Below are 21,540 nucleotides of genomic sequence, written 5' to 3' on the forward strand. Positions count from 1 at the left end.
AAGGTCCCTGACCCACGACGCCATCAGGACCACGTCATCTGCAAGAAGCAGAGGCCAGATCCTCAGCCCACCGAACTGCAGCCCCTCCCCACCATGACTACGCCTCGATAGATCCATGAAAATCACAAACAGGATTGGTGACAAAGAGAAGCCCTGGCAGAGGCCGACCCCCACCAGGAACGAAACCGATAACTGCCAAGGATCCGGACACAGCTTTCTCTTTGATAGTACAGAGATTAGACGGCCCTCAGAAGTGAACCCATACTCCCGCAGCACCTCCCTCAGTATCTCCCGAAGGACCAGGTCATATGCCTTGACGAGCCAACTCTGAGGCCCCCTTTCCAGGATCCGATCCCATCCAGGAAAGAATCTGTATTTTTTTAGTGTGATACCCCTGTAACTGGCACACACCCTCTGGTCCCCCTTTTTAAACAGGGAACCACCACCCTGGTCTTCCATTCCTTGGCCCTGTCCCAGACTTCCACGCAATGTTGCAGAGATGTGTCGACCAGTGCAGCCCCTCCCAACCCAAAGCTTTCAGCATTTATGGATCCCGGTGGTGGTCCCCGGGGTTGCTTGTTTGTTCCTGTTTCTGTCCGCCCTCAGGTTCTGCTGTGGGGACACACATCACATCCCGGTTTACCTGCCATCCTGGTACTTCCCGCACCATGTCCCTGCTTCAACGCCACTTCTGGTGGACAACCATGGCCGAAGACACCCGTGAGTATGTCAAGGCATGTACTGTTTGTGCTCGAGGGAAAGCTACTCATCGGCAACCTGCAGGTCTCCTCCGTCCGCTCCCTGTGCCCAGTCATCCTTGGTCCCATATCGCTGTGGACTTTGTCACCGGACTGCTGTTATCTCAAGGTAATGACACTATTCTTACCATTGTTGACCGCTTCTTCAAAGCGGTGCATTCTGTGGCACTGCCTAAGCTTCCCTCAGCTACAGAGACTGCTGCATTACTGGTGAACAATGTGCTCCGGATCCATGGCATTACATCAGTCATCGTGTCAGACAGAGGCCCCCAGTTCACGTCTAAAGAATGGAAAGAGTTTTGCCGGGCATTGGGCGCTACAGAGAGCTTGTCTTCGGGATACCACCCACAGTCCAATGGCCAAACGGAGAGAGCCAATCGAGATCTGGAGAGTGTGCTGTGCTGCATATGTGCTCAGAACCCTGCCTCCTGGAGGACTCATCTCACCTGGGTGGAATACTCGCATAACTCTCTGACGTCTGTAGCTACGGGTTTGACTCCTTTTGAAGCCTCTGTTGGTTATTTACCTCCTCTGTTCCCTTCCCAAGAGCAGGAGATCGCCGTACCATCGGTCCAGCTAAACCTCAGAAGGATCCGCAGAATCTGGAGAGAGACCAAGGCTGCTCTTCTGCGCACCCAGGACCAGAATCGGAGGTTGGCGGACCGGCGGCGTACTCCAGCTAAGGACATTCCCCTCAATGTGACTTCCAAAAAGCTGTCTCCCAGATTTATTGCCTGCCTGTGGACCTGCCTGTGGACCAGCTCCCCGGAGCTCTCTCACTGCATCGCCATTACCCTACAGCGGACCTCACATCACGCCACCTGCATCCACGCACTCCTCGGTGACTCCACCTACCACATCAGGATCCTGGGACCTCGCACCACCCCTCCACCTCGCACCTATGCTTGCACCCTTTTGAACATTGAAGACTGTTTGTTGCACTTTGAACCAGAGTCGAGTCGTGCATTTGGGTCCTGATCCAACACAAACCATAACATATATATATATGTTTTATACTCACAGACACCAAACTTACTCCAGGGGGGATTCCTGAGAAGAGGCGTTTCCAAGAATGGATGAACCAGGAGCTGCTCGCCCTCTGAGCGCTCACACTGCGACGGCGAGGACCAGATCCACCTCAGGAGGAACCTGCTGATGTTGAAAGTGATGAAATGAAGACACGTGGACCCTCAACATACAACAGAAGCATAGATTTTATTAAAAGCTTTTGGAAACATTAGAAAACATGGAGATGGTTCCAGATGCTTTCCACATTTGAAATATACGACATCATGACTCAGAAAGATCGATTCCTCTCGTCACGTTTCAGGAAGAGTTTCTAGCTAAAGTGTTAAATGTTGATGATCAAAGAGGTGAAATCAGATCAGTGTGTGAGTGTGAGACAGATCTGCTTCACAGTGCAGAGTGTGTGTGTGATGGTGAACACACTGAACTTTGATTTCAGCAGCTGATCTTCAGTGTTTCTGTGCACAGGAGAGACTCAGACCTGCAGAGGACACACAGACACTGAGGAACCAGGTGACCAGAGCCTAAACCCAGGATAAAGAGGTTCAGTGAACGTGGTGTTGAAGGTGTGGATGTGGATCAGTGAGTCAGAGGAGACTCTGTAGAAGGACAGAGAGCCGGCAGGACAGTCCACATAGACTGCTGCTCTGTGAGAGACGGAGGAGGAGGAGGTGATGAAGGTTTCTCTGTCATTGTGTCTGACAGAGTAACGGCCATCATCATCAGAGCAGAACAGACTCCAGGACTGATCACTCCGTCCAAACACACAGTATTTACTGTTTCCTCTCCTGCTGATTCCTCTGTAACTCACTGATATATAAACCTTTCCTCTCCACTCGACCTCCCAGTAACAGCGACCAGTCAGACCAGTTCTACACAGCAGCTGAGCCCAGGAGTCAAATCTGTCTGGATGATCAGGATATGACTGATCCTTCTTCACACGTGTCACCTTCCTGTTGTTGTCAGACAGTTTGAGTCCTCTGTGTACTGTGTTTGTGTCCAGTTCCAGTTCACAGGCATCTGATGGAGAGAACAAGACACAACACAGCTGCAGGTTTTCATCTGTGATGTAGAAAACTGAAGGCTTCCTGAACACAACTTCTATCTGTCAAACTGTGAATACGGAGTTTAAAGCAGCACCTGAAGGCAACACAGCTCTTCTCTAATGTCAGAGTCCAAAGAAGAAGGAGCAAAGAGAGCTCTCTGTTGGCTCCACTGCTAATGAAATGGACCCATTAGTTCTGTTGGATCACTGACTTCACTTTGGGGTCTTTGTGGATTTGAAATGGATTCAGTTCTAAAATCTTTCTGCACAAAAACAGAAGCTGGATCCTGATTGAAACTCTGGAGAAGTTCATGTTTGTACTTCAGTCCAGAACATGTCAAACTCTAGTGTAACATGAGCAGCTGAGTTCTCCTGAATCACACTGAAAACACACTCACACTTCCTCAGACCAGGTCTCAACCACTGTGGTCCACCATGGTCCATCCTGCAGGAAGACACAAAGACACCATCAACTTCACTCATCAGGTCCTTCAACAGGAACCAGAGTTCATCAGTTAGAGACACAAACAGTCTGTCTGTCCACACCTGAGAGAGTCCAGTCTGTCTGTCTGTCCACACCTGAGAGAGTCCAGTCTGTCTGTCTGTCCACACCTGAGAGAGTCCAGTCTGTCTGTCTGTCCACACCTGAGAGAGTACAGTCTGTCTGTCTGTCCACACCTGAGAGAGTCCAGTCAGTCTGTCTGTCTGTACCTGAGAGAGTCCAGTCTGTCTGTCTGTCCATACCTGAGAGAGTCCAGTCTCCAGTGTGGATCCTTGAGTCCAGCAGACAGAAGCTTCTCTCCTGAGTCTCCTGGATGATTGTAGCTCAGGTCCAGTTCTCTCAGATGGGACGGGTTGGAGCTCAGAGCTGAGACCAGAGAAGCACAGCCTTCCTCTGAGACCAGACAGCCTGAGAGACTACACACACACACACACACACACACACACACACACACACACACACACACACCCCAGTGTAATAGCATCAGTGCTGGTGGAGAACCTCGTTGATGCGTCACAGTCGGTGAAATTGCATTTCTTCTTTGTCGTGCTTCTCTCTTCTCTGATGAGTGTTGAAGCAGACAGAAGCATTTTCAATAAACCCGATGACCTCAGGAACATCACTGAAGATGTGTCCCGACGCATCTGACGATGTATCTTTGTCTCAGTTTCGCTGGATTAGGGAGGAGGATGAGCATCCCAACAGGACGGACCCAACGATGACGGCCTTTTCAAACCTTTGAGCAACAACGACAACTGCTATGTGCATTTGCTGCAAGGTCTTCAAGAATGAACGCGGCCTTGAAATCCACCTGGCAAAGATGAAATGCATGCTGCAGGAGAGCGCTGCACAGTGCAAAGAAGTCTCTTCTGGTGAGATGCAGGAGGAGCCGAGCCCGGAGGAACCTCACAGTTCCCAGACCCTCCAAGCACCAAACTCTTCGGCTCCAGGCGGAGTAGTCCAGAAGTAGCAGATGAAATGGCCAACAGCAAGCCAGCGTTTGAGTGTCAAGCCTGTCAAGTCCAGGTCCATGGTTTTGAAGGATGGGGAAGTGGTGCAGAAGTTTCATTTCAAAGGGGATGGAATTGCGATCCTGTCCCTCACTGACAAACCATCAAGAGCCTTGGTCTTCGACTGCATCCTCAGGGACGTAACATCCATGCAATCCACCATCAAGGAGTTTGAATCTTGGCTCACCGCTCTGCATAAGTCTGGCCTACCAGGCCGATATAAGGCCTGGATATGACAACATGGCATCTTACCTGTGGCCTCTTCTGGTGTATGAGGTTACCTTGTCGACGATAGGGACCATGGAGAAGGTCAGCAGCCACCTCCACAGGTGGCTGGGGCTGCCATGCAGCTTGTGCAGCACAGCACTTTACAGACAGAGTACCAAGCTCCAGCTGCCTTTGAGCAGCCTCGAAGAGTTGTTCAATGTCTTACCAGAGAAGCACTGCTTTAGCAGGACCAAAAGGACTCGAAGGTGGCATTAGCTGGTATCGCAGTTTGGACAGGCAAGAAGTGGAGAGCCCAGGAAGGTCTGGAGATAGCATAGTCCTGGCTGAGACACAGGGCTTTGGAGAGCAAGGTACACACTGGCTGGGCAGGGTTAGGAACCATTGCACAAACCGGATATGACAAGGCCCATGGCAGGGACATGTGGCAGCTAGTCCTAGAGGAAGTGCGGGCCGGTGTCAAAGAGCACAGAACCAGCGGGAGGTGGGCATGCGACAGCAGGGTGCATGGACGAGGTGGGAGGGTGCACTGGAGAAGGAGATCTCCTGGAGGATGATCTGGAAGGCAGAGCCCCAGCAGATCAAGCTCCCGTCTAAAGTCTAGTTTGATAGACCAGTGTCAGTACAACTGTTCTGTGCTTAAGTACGGTACAATCCTGGACCCCGGTCCGGTTGAGAGAAGAGGGCTTTAGTAAAGCACGATTGAACATGTACGAGCAGGATCATTGAAGGCAGGCCTGATGTCTGTTCATCGGGGCGGAAGTAGCTCAGTCCATAGGTGACTTGGCTGGGAACCGTAGGGTCGCTGGTTCAAGTCCCCGTGTGGACCATGTATGGAGTGTGGACTGGTGGCTGGAGAGGTGCCAGTTCATCTCCTGGGCACTTCCTAGGTGCTGTTGAGCAAGGCACCGAACCCCCAACTGCTCGGGGCGCTGGTCACTGGCAGCCCCCTCGCTCTAACATCTCTCCGTTAATTGCATGTATAGGCCCTGTTTGTGCATGTGTGTATTTCGGGTCTGTGTGTGTAACACGTATAATAATAAGAGTGAAAAAATCCAATTTCCCCGTGTGGGATAAATAAAGTAATTCTTCTTCTTCTTCTTCTTCATATGCGTCTGTTGTGTTTTCTGCAGATCTGGGGTGATGAAAGAATGATGGTATAAGAAACCGAGCAAAGTCCCGGATCATTTTAAGTAATGTGAGCGCAGGCCGGACCTGGAACAAGGGGGAGGAGGGACAATCATGCTAAAGCACGGTTGCAGTCACTAATCTTGAATGGATTCAATAGAAAGGTCAATTATTAATTCATATATTAGGGACAATCAGAGTTCAGAGGGTCATCATTTTAAAATAGCAGAGCACCAACCTGAGAGTCTCCAGTCTGCAGTGTGGACTCTTCAGTCCATCAGACACCAGATCCACTCCTGAGTCCTGCAGGTCGTTGTTACTCAGGTCCAGATGTCTCAGACTAGAGGACTGGGAGCTGAGGACTGAGGACAGAGCTGCACAGCTTCTCTCTGACAGGTTACAGCCACTCAGTCTGAAGAGGAATCAGCAATACATGAGACAGTAATGACAAACAATGGTTGTTAGTTCTGAATGAATAAAAACTACAGTAATCTGATATTCATGTGAGCACGTACAGAGCTTTGTTGGAGGCTTTGACCACTGGCAGCAGCCTCAGAAGAGCCTCCTCTGAAGCAGAGTACTTCTTCAGGTCAAACACGTCCAGATCTTTTCCTGATGTCAGTAAGATGAAGACCAGAGCTGACCACTGAGCAGGAGACAGTTCATCTGTGGAGAGACGTCCTGAACTCAGGGACTGTTGGATCTCCTCCACCAGAGAACGATCCTCCAGTTCATTCAGACAGTGGAACAGATTGATGCTTTTCTCTGCAGACAGATTCTCACTGATCTTCTCCTTGATGTACTGGACTGTTTCCTCTTTTGTCTGTGATCTGCTTCCTGTCTGTGTCAGCAGGCCTCGTAGGTGTTTCTGGTTGGTCTCTAGTGAAAGACCCAGGAGGAAGCGGAGGAACAAGTCCAGGTGTCCGTTTGGACTCTGTAAGGCCTCGTCCACAGCACTCTGGTAGAGATGTGTTGGTTTAGGTTTGTTTCTAAGTATAAACCACAAGCTCGAGCTTTGTTCTCCTGACAGCAGGTTGACTCCAGAGTTGGTGAACGTCAGATGGACATGAAGAGCAGCCAGAAACTCCTGAACACTCAGATGGATGAAGCAGAACACCTTGTCCTGGTACAGTGCTCTCTCCTCTTTAAAGACCTGTGTGAACACTCCTGAGTACACTGAGGCTGCTCTGATATCGATGCCACACTCTCTCAGGTCTGACTCATAGAAGATCAGGTTTCCTTTCTGCAGCTGCTCAAAAGCCAGTTTCCCCAGAGACTCGATCATCTTCCTGCTCTCTGGACTCCAGTGTGGATCCGTCTCAGCTCCTCCATCATACTTGACCTTCTTCAGTTTGGACTGAACCACCAGGAAGTGGATGTACATCTCAGTCAGGGTCTTGGGCAGCTCTGCTCCCTCTCTGGTTCTCGTCACTTCCTCCAGAACTGTAGCAGTGATCCAGCAGAAGACTGGGATGTGGCACATGATGTGGAGGCTTCGTGAAGTCTTGATGTGGGAGATGATTCTGCCGGCCTGCTCCTCATCTCTGAATCTCTTCCTGAAGTACTCGTCCTTCTGTGGGTCAGTGAACCCTCTGACCTCTGTCACCATGTCAACACACTCAGGAGGGATCTGATTGGCTGCTGCAGGTCGTGTGGTGATCCAGAGGCGAGCAGAGGGAAGCAGTTTCCCCCTGATGAGGTTTGTCAGCAGCACATCCACTGAGGTGGACTCTGTAACATCAGTCAGGACCTCAGTGTTGTGGAAGTCCAGAGGAAGTCGACACTCGTCCAGACCGTCAAAGATGAACACGACCTGGAACTCTTCAAACCTGCAGATTCCTGCTTCTTTGGTTTCACTAAAGAAGTGATGAACAAGTTCCACCAAGCTGAACTTTCTCTGCTTCAGCACGTTCAGCTCTCTGAAAGTGAACGGAAATGTGAAGTGTACGTCCTGGTTGGCTTCGCCTTCAGCCCAGTCCAGAGTGAACTTCTGTGTTAGGACTGTTTTCCCAATGCCAGCCACTCCCTTTGTCATCACTGCTCTGATTGGTTCCTCTCTTCCAGGTGAGGCTTTAAAGATGTCTCCACATCTGATTGTTGTTTCTGGTCTGTCGTGTTTCCTGGATGCTGCTTCAATCTGTCTGACCTCATGTTCATCATTGACCTCTGCACTCCCTCCCTCTGTGATGAAGATCTCTGTGTAGATCTGATTCAGAAGAGTTGGGTTTCCTGCTTTAGCGATCCCCTCAAACACACACTGGAACTTCTTCTTCAGTTGAGACTTCAGTTCACGTCGACAAACTCCAGAATGACTTCCTGAACGAACAAAGAACAAATGAAACCAGTGAGTGGATCCTACAGAAAACCAGACAACAGAACATTGAACACTGGCTGTATAGTTCCTCCTCCAACAGTTTCATTCAGCTCATCAGTGGAGGACAAACAGCCTCTGGTCTGATGCAGATGTGTGCAGCACAGTTTGGAAATGTAAACTTCTCCCATGCTGCCTCCATTTCCCTTTTCCATCATGTTAAAGACATTCAGATCCTCTTACTGCTCTGCAGACAGTCAGCCAGCTCCTCCTGCTTCATTCTCCTCAGGAACAACTGTGTGATCTTCAGAAACGCCTCTCTGCTGCTCCTCTGCTCTTCATCCTCACTGTCCAACACCTCCTCATCCTCCCTCTGACTCTCTAAGCATTCTGGGTAATCTGGACTCAGAAGCTTGTGGATCCTCTTCAGCTCGTTCTTCACAAAAGTGACGATGTTCTCCTCCAGCAGCTGGAACAGAACGATGAAGTGGATTCAAACTGCTTCAACACAACATGTGATTCATCAGGCTGTTCCTGAACGGCCCCATCATCATTTAATATGGAGTTGATGAAGTTCACAGTGAAAGGTGTGTTTGCACATGTACGCACCGTAAACACTGAGTCCAGGTGTGTGTGATGCTGCTGAGCGGACCGATCAGTGGGAACCTCGGAGCTCTCCTGCTCAACTCTGCAGAGAAAAGAAGAACAGTTCAGTCCCAAGTACCTGAGTTATGTCTTAAATAAAGACTCTATGGAAAAACGAGGAAGAAGAAGAGAGACCCTGCCCGGAGGAAGCCCGAGCCCTCCGTCTGCAGCCAGACCCAGGCGGAGAGCTCGACGGCAAGCGCCTGGTGGCCGGGTTTGCCACGGAGGCTGGCCGGGCAGAGCCCGAAAAAGTGACGTGGCGCCTCCCTCCTCTCCGTCCTGTGGGCCCAACACTCGCAGGAGGAACTGCTGGGGTCAGGGCGCTGCTGCAGAGGCTCTGGGGACGTGGAGCGTCACCTCTCTGTGGGGGAAGGAGGCGGAGTTTGTTGGTTAGGTGTCTCAATTGGCGGTAACCCTGAAGAAGGAGGCCTTCAGGATCTGGTCTCCCAGAAGACTCCGGAGGTGGTTCTGAGGTCCCCACAGGTCTGAAGGGCTGCAGCCTCTGCTGGGTCAGAGGCAAAGCAGCGGGTGTGGGAGGAGTTCACAGAAGTCCTGGAGAAGGACTTTAGGGGGCACCGAGGTGCTTCTGGACCACCATTTAGCACCCCAGGAGGGGGACACGGGGAACCGTCCAAGCTGTTTACAGTAAGGACGGGACGCTGGTGACCTCAGCTGATGAGGTCATGGGGCGGTGGAAGGACTTTGAGGAACTCCTGAATCCGACCAACACGCCCTCTTTTGTAGCCAGCCGCTGCTCCTTTGTGTTGAAAGGAGCCAGTTGAGGTGGTTCAGGATCATCTGGTCTGGATGAACCCTGGGCGCCTCCCTAGGGAGGTGTTCCAGGCACGTCCAGCTGGGAGGAGGCCTCGGGGAAGACCCAGGACCAGGTGGAGAGATTAGATCTCCACACTGGTCTGGGAACGCCTCGGCGTCCCCCAGTTAGAGCTGGTTCATGTGGCCCGGGAAAGGGACGTTTGGGGTCCCCTGCTGGAGCTGCTGAAAGTGCCGCGACCCGATCCCGGATAAGAGGATGAGACAATTTGACTCAGTCAGTTAATAACAAAGTTCAGTTTTTAATTCTCACCTTCCATCAGCAGGTTGGCCGACTTGAAAGTCCTCAAACCAGTCCTTAGACTGGTCACTCTTCATGGACACACAGCTGGGTCCAGGTCCAGGTCCAGGTCTCTGCTGCATCCTGATACAAACAAACAAACTAATGAAAAGCAGTTTCAAAAGGAAAAAGTACCAGACTCTGTCATTGTTTATCATCATAAGGATCAAGAGTATGTCTTCTTCCTCTTCTTCTATTATATCAACATTACTGATACAGAGTCTTATTCTGAGACCTGATCCCAGCGTCAGGATCAGGACTATACATGTATAGACCTGATCTCAGCGTCAGGATCAGGACTAAACATGTATAGACCTGATCCCGGCGTCAGGGTCAGAACTATACATGTATAGACCTGATCCCAGCGTCAGGACCAGGACTATACATGTATAGACCTGATCCCAGCGTCAGGGTCAGGACTATACATGTATAGACCTGATCCCGGCGTCAGGGTCAGGACTATACATGTATAGTCCTGATCCAAGCGTCAGGATCAGAACTATACATGTATAGATCTGATCCCAGCGTCAAGGTGCCCCCCACGCCAAAGGGCAAACACTGGATTTGGTTTGTTCCACAGGCTCACCTCCCTCCCACCTACAGTGCCTAGACCTAGCTGTGTCTGAGCACCATGCTATCCTCTTCACTGTTCCGGTCTCTGCGCCCATGCAGTGGTCTAAACGCACCATAACATTCTGGAACATAAAATCTGGGTGCACCAGGCCTATCCAACCAACCTGATCTCAAGTCACATGCCCTCAGTTCCGCCTGATACCGGGGTAGATGGCCTGGTAGCCCACTATAATTCTGCTCTATCCCTCAGCCTTGAGTCTTTCATCCCCCTCGAGACCCGGTCCATCTCTGTCACCCGCCCTGCCCCATGGTTCACCAATGAACTCTGCAGCAATGACCTCCTCACCGCTGCTGACTCTGGCAATGTCTCCCTCACTATACTCCTCAACCGCCAATCCGACCACCTAGGCCTCACCACCACAGCCCTCTCCTGGTTCCAGTCATACCTCACCCACATGAAACAGTATGTCACCATAAATGGCTCCAGCTCCCCACCAGCCCCAGTCAACCAAGGCGTTCCCTAGGGTTTCATGCTCGGTCCACTCCTCTTCACCATCTACATGCTCCCCCTCTGTGGCATCATCCTCCACTATGGACTCAAATTCCACTGTTATGCCGATGACACCCAACTGTATCTCAGCACCGCTCCATTCATGCAGCTCTCCCCAAAGTGTCTTATCAACTGTCTTCACAATAAAAAACCTGGATGTCATCAAATCTACTTTAACTCAGCACCAAAAAAAGGAGCTCATGGTTGTGGCACCCAAGGCACTGCTCTGGATGCCACAACCATGAGCTCTTCCAGGCTTGACGGCTGTGACACACTCACTCCCCAAGGATACCCGCAACTCCTCAGCCTGATAATCTTCAAATCTGCTCTCATTCCTGTTCACCAAGGTCTTTGGGCCCTAGATTTGTTCTTTGTGTGTATGACTGTTTGGCTGTATGACCCACGTATATAATGTGTCCTCGGGTTCCTTGAAAGGCGCTACATAAATCTATGTTATTATTATTATTAATAACATTGGGTGAAAGTCAGGGACAGTGCCAAAGAAGTGGCAGACCAGGATGGTGGTTCTGTGTGAGCCAGTTACAGGGGTATCACACGACTCAGCCTCCCTGGTAAAGTCGACTCCAAGATGCTGGAGAGGAGGTTCGTCCTGTAGTCAAACCTCAGACTGAAGAGGAGCAATTAGGATTCAGTCCAGAACATGGAACAATGGACCAGCTCTTCTCCCAAGGATCCTGGAGGGGGTCTGGGAAGATGCCACTCCGATCTACATGTGTGTTGTGGATCTGGAGAAGGCGTATGACCAGGTCCCCTGAGAGATACTGTGGGAGGTGCTGGGGGAGTATGGGGCGAAGGGATTCACTTCTCACTTCTCCCAAAGTCAGAGCCGTGCCCAGGTCCTTGGCAGATAGTCAGACTTGTTCCCACTGGGATCATTGGGCGCAGGGCGGGGTTCACCCTGGGCAGGTGGGGGACAGGGCTGGGCTTTGTAACCAATCCTGTTTGTGATATTCATGGACAGGATATCGAGGCGTAGGGTTACAGTGTCATCGGTCAGTGACCTTCAGCACTCTCTGGATCGGTTCAGCTCAGCAAGAGTGAAGCTGCTGTCCCTATCAGGGTCAGGACTGCCTGCACAGGGTAGGGAGTCCTTGACCCAAGTGAAGGGGTTCAAGTAACTCTGGGTCTTTGGAGCAATGGAGTGTGAGATTAGCCAGAGAATTGTTGGTTTTGCATTCACTTTAAGAAACACAAGAAACAGAGAGTCAGAAAATAAAGTTCAGTTTACAATTCTTACCTTTCATCAGCAGGTTGTTCATCTTTAAAACCCTCAAACCACTCCTTAGACCGGACACTCTTCATGGACACACAGCTGGGTCCAGATCCAGGTCCAGGTCCAGATCCAGGTCCAGGCCCAGGTCCAGGTCCAGGTCCAGATCCAGATCCAGGTCCAGGTCCAGGTCCAGGTCTCTGCTGCTGCTCCCTGATACAAAGACAGTGGATGAGTAACGTTGTCCTGTTCATCAACATGTAATCTGATCAAAGATGGCGTCTCATCTCAGTGGATCATCAGTCGTTGGCTCTTTGTGAACTAATAAAGTGAGTCGTTCATATTCTAAGCAAACATGTTCAGGAGCTCAGTGTGAATCATGATGGTGGAGTGATCTGAGCTCTGACATGAAGAAGAGTCCATCATCATCTTCCTCCTCCTCCTCCTCTCACCTCTGAGCTTTGGTCTGTCCCTCATGTTCCCCACACAGAGTGGTTTTAGAGAGAGGGGCTCCGTCCTCTCCGTCCTCACACTGGTTCATAGCAGAGTCCACGTCTCTGTCAGGACCAAATGCATTCAAATGACAGAAGGGAACATTTAAAGAGATACAGCCCAACACCGTTCATTCACATCCTCTCCTTCATTACTGACATCACTTCAATCAACTGTGGTGACTGTAACAGGACCTCACAACCATGGTGAAATAATGTTTGATTTTTAAAAAGTATCTAAAAATAGTGTCTACTTCATCCTCACTGACGCCAGAGGCAGCGCTTCACACTGAGTATCTTCTGTCTCGCTCATGTGCAGGTCGAGTATCAATATCAACAAGGTCAGATGTGACCTCGGATGACCCCCGGCTCAGGTATAAGTTCTGGTGTCATCCACGAGATCACTTCCTTTCCATCTTCTCACTTTGCAGGCTAATGCTTGTCACTGCTGTATCATTAGCTTTAGCTATACATGCGGTTGCTTTTTGCCTGGACGGACGGATGCCCCGATCGTCGTTCGTCACTAAGAAAGAAGAACAAACTACCTGCATCTGGTGAGGTCGATTGGTTTTGTTATATTACGCTAGCAGGAGTTAGCACATGCTGATACGGTATCAGTGAAGTGAGTGCTCTTGCTCCCCTCTCCTTGTCTTGGTTTCACCCCGAGCAAACATCCATGCCTGGGACATTAATGAGATGTCCTCCAGGCTCTCGTTCCTCCGCTCAGAGCTCTGCGGAGGGGACGGCAGATGGCTCCATGGGATCCATCATTCGTGCAGCCCTGGCACGCCTGCAGCTGGATCTCCAGCAGATGGAGCCAGCGCCTGCTAGTGCTTTCTTCAAGTGCACTCCGGCCCCTACCGCCTTCACCGTTAATATCTGAAGGAGTTGCACGCATCCTGGAGAGACTCTAACGCTCTCTCCTGACCTTACAGCCGGACTCTGGCCCAATGGGGGATGTGGCACAATTTGGCCTTGACCACATGTCGGTGGTTAGCCGACAATCGCTTCCCTCATAGTTTCCCCCCGACGAGGCTCTGAGGCCAGATGCCAGGTGCCCTCGCCCACAATGTCGGGTCACGGATAACCTTCTTTATAAAGTTTAAGGCACGGCGGCACGGATGGGTCGTATTGACTAGTCACTCTTGCATTTTATCCTATCCTATCGGTGTCCCTGCAGTGGGCTGAAGTGGATGCATCCCCCATCAGCGTCAGGGATGCCTCACTGCAGGCTTTTGCCTTAATGTCGAGGGAACTGGGACGTTTGATGTCCACTCTTGTTCAGACTCGCCGCCAGGTCTGGCTTGCACAGTCACCCTTGTCCGAAACCTGGGGAGCTGTTTGGCACAGCTGCTCTACAGGCGCTTGAGCAAACTGTCCAGACCGGTCACACCAGGCAACAGGGTTGGGGGCTCGGCATTTGCCTCCAGGGGCCACGGTGCATAACTCTTTGCCCCGGAGGAGTCAGCCCACTGCCCACTTTGGTTCTTCTTAATGGAGACGACCACCCCTCTGGGTCAGGATGCTCTGGCCCATGGATGGCAGGACAGCCTTCTCTTTGCCTTCCCACCGCTTCCCCTGATCTTCCAAACGCTTCTCAGGGTGCTTCATCAGGGTCACAGGCTTCTGCTTGTGGCCCCGTTCTGGCCTGCCAGGACCTGGTTTCCCCTGCTCCACAAACTTCATTGCGGGACACCCTGGCACCTTCCAGAGAGGGGTCAGATTTGGCATCCCAACCCTTGCTGCCTTCAGCTGTGGGTTTGGCCCCTGCAGGGCCCAATCCGCTGCTGAGCGATGGCATAGAGCCTGTCAGGGGAACTATTTGGGTGCCAGAGCGCCCTCTACCCGTCTGCTGTATCAGCACAGGTGGAAACTGTTCTCTAACTGGGGTTCAGTTGAGAATGTTGATCCAGTTCTCTGGACTGTTCCTACCATTCTTACGTTTTTGTAATCGCTCCTACATGATGATCGGCCTCCTACACTGAGGGTGTATGTGGCTGCTATTTCATCGCAGCACGCCAGGATCCGGTCTGTTTGTCTAAACACCTGTCTGTCTGAATGCCTGTCTATCTGTCTAAATGCCTGTCTGGCATTTGCTCTGTTGCCTATATGTTCTGGAGGGAAGAAGGGGTGTAGAAGCAGGAAAGGTTTGGGCCTGTCTGTCTGTCTGTCTGTCTGTTTGTGTCACTACAATATATTGTATTGTTATAATATGTTATTTTGGGTTGGGTGGTGCTGGGTGAGGGGTTGGAAATGTATAAGCGTTGCTTCCTTCCATCCCCTTTTCAGACTGTACGTGTAAATTGTTAATTTTTCTTTCTTTGTTTTTCTTTCTATATCTTTTTAAGTTTCAATGTGTTTTTTTTTTACATCTTTGGATTACAAGTCTGTCATCGGGTCAGCCACACACCTTTTCAAAATGGCTGCCGTCATCAGATCAGCCACACACCTTTTCAAAATGGCTGCCGTCATCAGATCAGCCACACACCTTTTCAAAATGGCTGCCGTCATCAGATCAGCCACACACCTTTTCAAAGCAGCTGCCGTCATCAGATCAGCCACACACCTTTTCAAAATGGCTGCCGTCATCAGGTCAGCCACACACCTTTTCAAAATGGCTGCCGTCATCAGTTCAGCCACACACCTTTTCAAAATGGCTGCCGTCATCAGATCAGCCACACACCTTTTCAAAATGTGATTGAAAGCTATATTTAGCTGCTAAAGCTTTGACTGTCGGATCAGAGTCAAAATAAAAGCACTAAGTTGATCCAACCGGTCGGAGCAGTTCAGACACTCCCTGCTGCTTTCACCATGATGTGAACTCAGATTACAGTCAAAGTGCTGTCGACTCTTTTGGAGAAATATGAACATTTGATGTCAATCGTTCTGAATGAATTGCTCTTAAACTCAGAGAGAAACTCTGCAGAATATTTCCAATGGAGACTTTGAACCAGCACCAAGAAACCGCTGCAGTGTCCAGTTACAGAGTGAAACAGCACAATGGGATCAAAGTGAACTCACTGTGAGAGAAGACGCTGCTGCTTTCTTCCTCGTCAGTCCTGGAGTCTGTGTGCGTCTGATCTGAGGACGCCGTCACATCCTGAGAACTTCAGAGTCTAAAAACATCAGAGTGACGTCAAAACCAGTCCAACCAGAGTCAGAGACAGCGTCAGTGTCAGAGAGCTCTCACAGCAGATGGTGTCACGCCACTTTATTTGTACAGCACCATTCAACAACAAGGGGATTCAAAGTGCTTCACATCAAACATTCAAAGCATCGGGAGAAATAACACGTGAAACATCGACGTTTAAAACACATCAAAGGTCAATTAAGACGTAGAAAAGATTTAAAACGCATCAAAGGTCATTTTTAAAACATTAAAGAGTTTTACAGAAGTTACAGAAAAGTCTTCAGTCTGGATTTAAGAGAACGCTTCCTCTCCATGTTTAGTCCTGACTCTGGGGACACAGAGCAGACCTGTCCCATGTTTAGTCCTGACTCTGGGGACACAGAGCAGACCTGTCCCATGTTTAGTCCTGACTCTGGGGACACGGAGCAGACCTGTCCCATGTTTAGTCCTGACTCTGGGGACACGGAGCAGACCTGTCCCATGTTTAGTCCTGACTCTGGGGACACAGAGCAGACCTGTCCCATGTTTAGTCCTGACTCTGGGGACACAGAGCAGACCTGTCCCATGTTTAGTCCTGACTCTGGGGACACAGAGCAGACCTGTCCCATGTTTAGTCCTGACTCTGGGGACACGGAGCAGACCTGTCCCATGTTTAGTCCTGACTCTGGGGACACAGAGCAGACCTGTCCCATGTTTAGTCCTGACTCTGGGGACACGGAACAGACCTGTCCCATGTTTAGTCCTGACTCTGGGGACACAGAGCAGACCTGTCCCATGTTTAGTCCTGACTCTGGGGACACAGAGCAGACCTGTCCCATGTTTAGTCCTGACTCTGGGGACACGGAGCAGACCTGTCCCATGTTTAGTCCTGACTCTGGGGACACAGAGCAGACCTGTCCCATGTTTAGTCCTGACTCTGGGGACACAGAGCATGTTTTGGTATCTAGCAGCACAAAAAGATGCAAAATGACTAAAAATAGATGCAAAACCACCACAAAAAGATGCAAAATGACTAAAAATAGATGCAAAACCACCACAAAAAGATGCAAAATGACTAAAAATAGATGCAAAACCACCACAAAAAGATGCAAAATGACTAAAAATAGATGCAAAACCAGCACAAAAAGAGAGTGGGTAACGGCTGCGGCCTGCTGCAATACAATCGTATGCAGCGGGGCTGAACCGCTGCAGACGATCAAGCAGGTCCCGCCTCCCGCCCGACAGCCAAGCCCTGCAGCCATTACACACTCTCTCTCTCTGCAGGTAGTCGATTAGAAGATTTCATCAAGGAGAAATTATGTCGGTGAGTGAAATTACGTTGCTACAATAAATGCATTAAATGAAAAACTTTATTCACATCTCTGGACTCGTGAACAACCTCTAATTTTTAATTTGAAACTTCTGACATGCAGTGAAATGTCTTTCGTTGGATGTTTTGCACTAGTTGGAATTATGTTAATTACAATGTATTGGACTGGGGGAGGTGCACCATTTTCTGTATTTGTTTTCTTTCTGGTCCCACTGCGCCTGCACAACAGGGGGCAAGTTTCCTTTAAAGGAAACATTCATGGTGTGTTTTCTTCATATTGCATTGCAATAGCCTGTTTAAAGTGATTATATATGCAACAAACAACTAATCAGTACTGATACTATATGCTAATAGATAAAGGAGTGACAATAACACAGTAAATGCCATGACTTGCTTAGATATAGCTGTGTAGTATTCTTAGGAAAAAAGTGCATATGAGAGAAGGCTCATTACAACTAGAAGAGACATATGACTTTTCTTTTTTAAAGACTTGAGACTTATAATAATGTTAATGCTAATATGCCTTGTGTATCTTGAATCTAATGGTCAATTGTTCTTCTATTTTTGTTCAGCATCCAACCCATTTGGCAGCAAGTGAGGAGCCAGTTTTTCCCTCAGGGGAATCTTATAACTGTCTTTGTTGTCCTTTAAAGACAAGCCAGCATGACAGTATAGTGCACCATATGAAAACACATTTGGATGCAGCAGTCCGCCATGGAGGTATTGTCACTCTTTATGTGGTCTACAGAAGCAAATACTGTACTTGTGTTAGGCTGTCAATAACTCTAATGTAATAAATATTTTGTTTTGCAGAATACCGAATCTGCAAATGCAGCTTTAAATGCAGAGACGCTCACCATTTTCACTGCCTCACCTGTGACACAACTATTATAAGAAGGAACCATTTCATTTCTCACTTAAAAGTCTGTGCTGTAAGATCTGTTCCCAAGAGCCAAAAAACAGCCACCGTGAGCCCCGAAGCAGCCACTGTCACCGTGAGCCCCATAGCAGCCACTGTCACCGAGAGCCCCGAAGCAGCCAGTGTCACCGAGAGCCCCGAAGCAGCCACTGTCACCGAGAGCCCCGAAGCAGCCAGTGTCACCGAGAGCCCCGAAGCAGCCAGTGTCACCGAGAGCCCCGAAGCAGCCAGTGTCACCGAGAGCCCCGAAGCAGCCAGTGTCACCGAGAGCCCCGAAGCAGCCACTGTCACCGAGAGCCCCGAAGCAGCCACTGTCACCGTGAGCCCCATAGCAGCCACTGTCACCGAGAGCCCCGAAGCGGCCAGTGTCACCGAGAGCCCCGAAGCAGCCAGTGTCACCGAGAGCCCCATAGCAGCCAGTGTCACCGAGAGCCCCATAGCAGCCAGTGTCACCGTGAGCCCCGAAGCAGCCAGTGTCACCGAGAGCCCCGAAACAGCCAGTGTCACCGAGAGCCCCATAGCAGCCACTGTCACCGAGAGCCCCGAAGCAGCCAGTGTCACCGAGAGCCCCGAAACAGCCAGTGTCACCGAGAGCCCCATAGCAGCCACTGTCACCGAGAGCCCCGAAGCAGCCAGTGTCACCGAGAGCCCCGAAACAGCCAGTGTCACCGAGAGCCCCATAGCAGCCAGTGTCACCGTGAGCCCCGAAGCAGCCAGTGTCACCGAGAGCCCCGAAACAGCCAGTGTCACCGAGAGCCCCATAGCAGCCACTGTCACCGAGAGCCCCATAGCAGCCACTGTCACCGAGAGCCCCGAAGCAGCCAGTGTCACCGAGAGCCCCGAAGCGAAGCGAGTCATTGTCACTGCAGGGGGGTGATGGCTTTCACAGCTCATGCACTATGCACTACCTCATTCCATTCTGTTACTCACAGTTTATATTCACTGTTTATTACACCGTTTACTGTTTATTTATTTGTACCGTCATATATATATATACATATATACATATATATATTTTGGCTGCTAACATTCACTTCAAACAGCTGTGTAACTTTCTGTCTCTTAGATGCTATATTTTATTTTATTTTGTTGTAGATATGTCTAAATCTTGCCTCCTTTTATATTTTTACCTTTTACTTTTTATCCATTTATATTTATATTGTATATTTTTTTTGGTGGTTCTGGAGCCTTGCAACGTAATTTCGTTCATGTATATGCAAATGTGCTTGAATGACAATAAAGTTTGTCTAAGTCTAAGAATAAGTCTTCTTACGATTCACATCGCTTCTCTCCACCCAACACCCACAAGCACCCTCTCGCCCCCTCTCGCCCCTTCTCACACACCCCAGCTGACCAACCCCCCACCCAAACTAAGCCCCCACATGCAGCCACACACACACACACACACACTCACACCATCTGCACACTACACGCACTAAGCTGCGCTTTCGTAGTTTTGTTATTTTGTATATTTATATCTCATTGCACACACCTTCTATTGCACATACTTTAGTGTCATATCTTGTTGTTAGTCTATAAGTTGTTGTTAGTCATTTATTTTGTTGTGTTTTACATTTTGTTGTCTATGACTAGCGTAGTAGTAGGAGAAAATCCTCCATCCAGGCGCTGTTTCTACCGGGTAGGCAGAGCTTGGCATGTGACGTGTGTGTCATGGGCGGGGCTGTGTGTGTCATGGGCGGGGGCTGGACCTGCTGGATGTCTGCAGCAGCAGGCCGCAGCCGGCTCTGCAGCAGCAGGCCGCAGCCGGCTCTGCAGCAGCAGGCCGCAGCCGGCTCTGCAGCAGCAGGCCGCAGCCGTTAGTACTTGGCTTTTTCTGCTGTTGCCTTTATTCTTACAGAGGAAGCAGTGCTTGACCTGCGGCTTGTGACACTTGTTTGAGTTTTTATCCACATTAGAAACACTGTGGTTTGGTTTTAGATCATCATTTCCAAAACCTTTATCCCCATTATTTTCAGTTTCAGACTTCTGACTTTCATTTGATTCGACCCACATTTCAGCTTCATCAGTAAACTCATCATTGAACATCATTTTAGCCTTGAACCACGTTTCATGTTTTTCTTTTTCCTCCTGTGGCAACAAAAGCATCAAAGCATCATGCAAACATCTTATTTCGTCACAAAGTTCAGTAAACCCATGTAAAGATTTTTGACCTCGGACACTTTAATATTTTGCATAGACTCTTGTATTGATTTCCTTAAAGCACTTGCTTTATTTAGTTGAACCTTTCTAGCATTTTGTAATCGGTCAAGCTTGTCTGCGAGTCCTTTAACACAAAGTTGGACCACTCGTTGGCTTCTCCGTGCGTCGCTACCGCCGGCCAAAGGCTCCTGTCTGCCGGCAGCAACCGACACCTGACGAAGTGCCCACGTTAGTTTCCAAGTCCTCCATTTAAAGTCCGACAGTCCACAAATGTTGATCAACCCAGTCAAATGTTTTTCCGCTTCAGCAACCAATGCACTGGAATCATGCCCTTGTGTCTTCTGTGTGCACACTTTTAGATTTAGATGGCCATCTTTTATTAGTGGGAGCGCTACCTTACCTATTCCTGAAGATCAAGGCTGTGGCCATACGAAGTTCCTCCGTGCCCTCACCGGCGTCTCTGGCCCGCTCCTCCTCACCGGCGTCTCTGGCCCGCTCCTCCTCACCGGCGTCTCTGGCCCGCTCCTCCTCACCGGCGTCTCTGGCCCGCTCCTCCTCACCGGTGTCTCTGGCCCGCTCCTCCTCACCGGCGTCTCCTCCTCGCCCGCTCCTCCTCACCGGCGTCTCCTCGGCCGCTCCTCCTCGCGCTCCTCCTCACCGGCGTCTCCTCACCGGCGCCTCCTCGCGGTCCTCCTCACCGGCGCCTCCTCGGCCGCTCCTCCTCGCGGTCCTCCTCACCGGCGTCTCCTCGGCCGCTCCTCCTCGCGGTCCTCTCCTCACCGGCGTCTCTGGCCCGCTCCTCCTCACCGGCGTCTCCTCGCCGGCGTCTCCTCGGCCGCTCCTCCTCGCGGTCCTCCTCACCGGCGCCTCCTCGCCAGGTGAGCCGCTGGCACTCAGGTGCTGGAGCGCCGGTCAGCACACACAGCCTCCGCCATGGCTCTTTTCCTCGCGTCCACCACCAAACGCAACGAAAGTCCAACTTTATACTTGTTCTTCGCGTTTTGACACCAACATCATGACGCGACAAAAGTCCAATATGAAAGTCCAGCAGTTGTTGTCGACTATTCAGACAGTTTTGGACTCTGAGTGTAGAAGCTAAGCCAATGCTTTAAGCCACTGAGGCATTTCCACAGGAAACCTAAATGACGCGCTTTTACTATGACATGACGGATGAATGAGAGTCACGTTCAGATGCGACAATTCACTTTATTTGACTTCTCATGCTTTCAATCACACATCCACACGGAGCATACAGCGAAGCGAAGCGGTCAAAAACGGGTTTTCCTTTCCGGTTGGAAACACCTGACGAGCCCCCAAAGGTTCCTACCCTATACAGGATGACCCGCCAATTACAATCAGACCATATACACAGAACAATTAACATAAATCTGCTCTTACAGTAAGAAGAGGGTGTGA

At 50.2% G+C, this 21,540-nt stretch overlaps 1 protein-coding gene across 1 annotated transcript; it reads right to left on the reverse strand.

Annotated features, from left to right (window-relative positions):
* Positions 1-1,954: 1,954 nt before the first annotated feature.
* LOC310966506 (NLR family CARD domain-containing protein 3-like) lies at positions 1,955-12,876 on the reverse strand. Its single transcript, XM_083940258.1, has 8 exons — positions 12,568-12,876; positions 8,615-8,693; positions 8,249-8,474; positions 6,210-8,010; positions 5,933-6,106; positions 3,574-3,747; positions 3,228-3,274; positions 1,955-2,804 (listed from the first exon to the last, which is right to left on the reverse strand). The coding sequence occupies exons 1-8, from the start codon at positions 12,654-12,656 to the stop codon at positions 2,260-2,262; spliced, it is 3,135 nt and encodes a 1,044-aa protein (XP_083796384.1). The 5' UTR covers positions 12,657-12,876; the 3' UTR covers positions 1,955-2,259.
* Between the last annotated feature and the right edge of the window lie 8,664 nt (positions 12,877-21,540).

This window comes from Echiichthys vipera (genome assembly GCF_963691815.1).
Source record: "Echiichthys vipera genome assembly, chromosome: 3".
In the NCBI taxonomy this organism is placed as follows: domain Eukaryota; kingdom Metazoa; phylum Chordata; class Actinopteri; order Perciformes; family Trachinidae; genus Echiichthys; species Echiichthys vipera.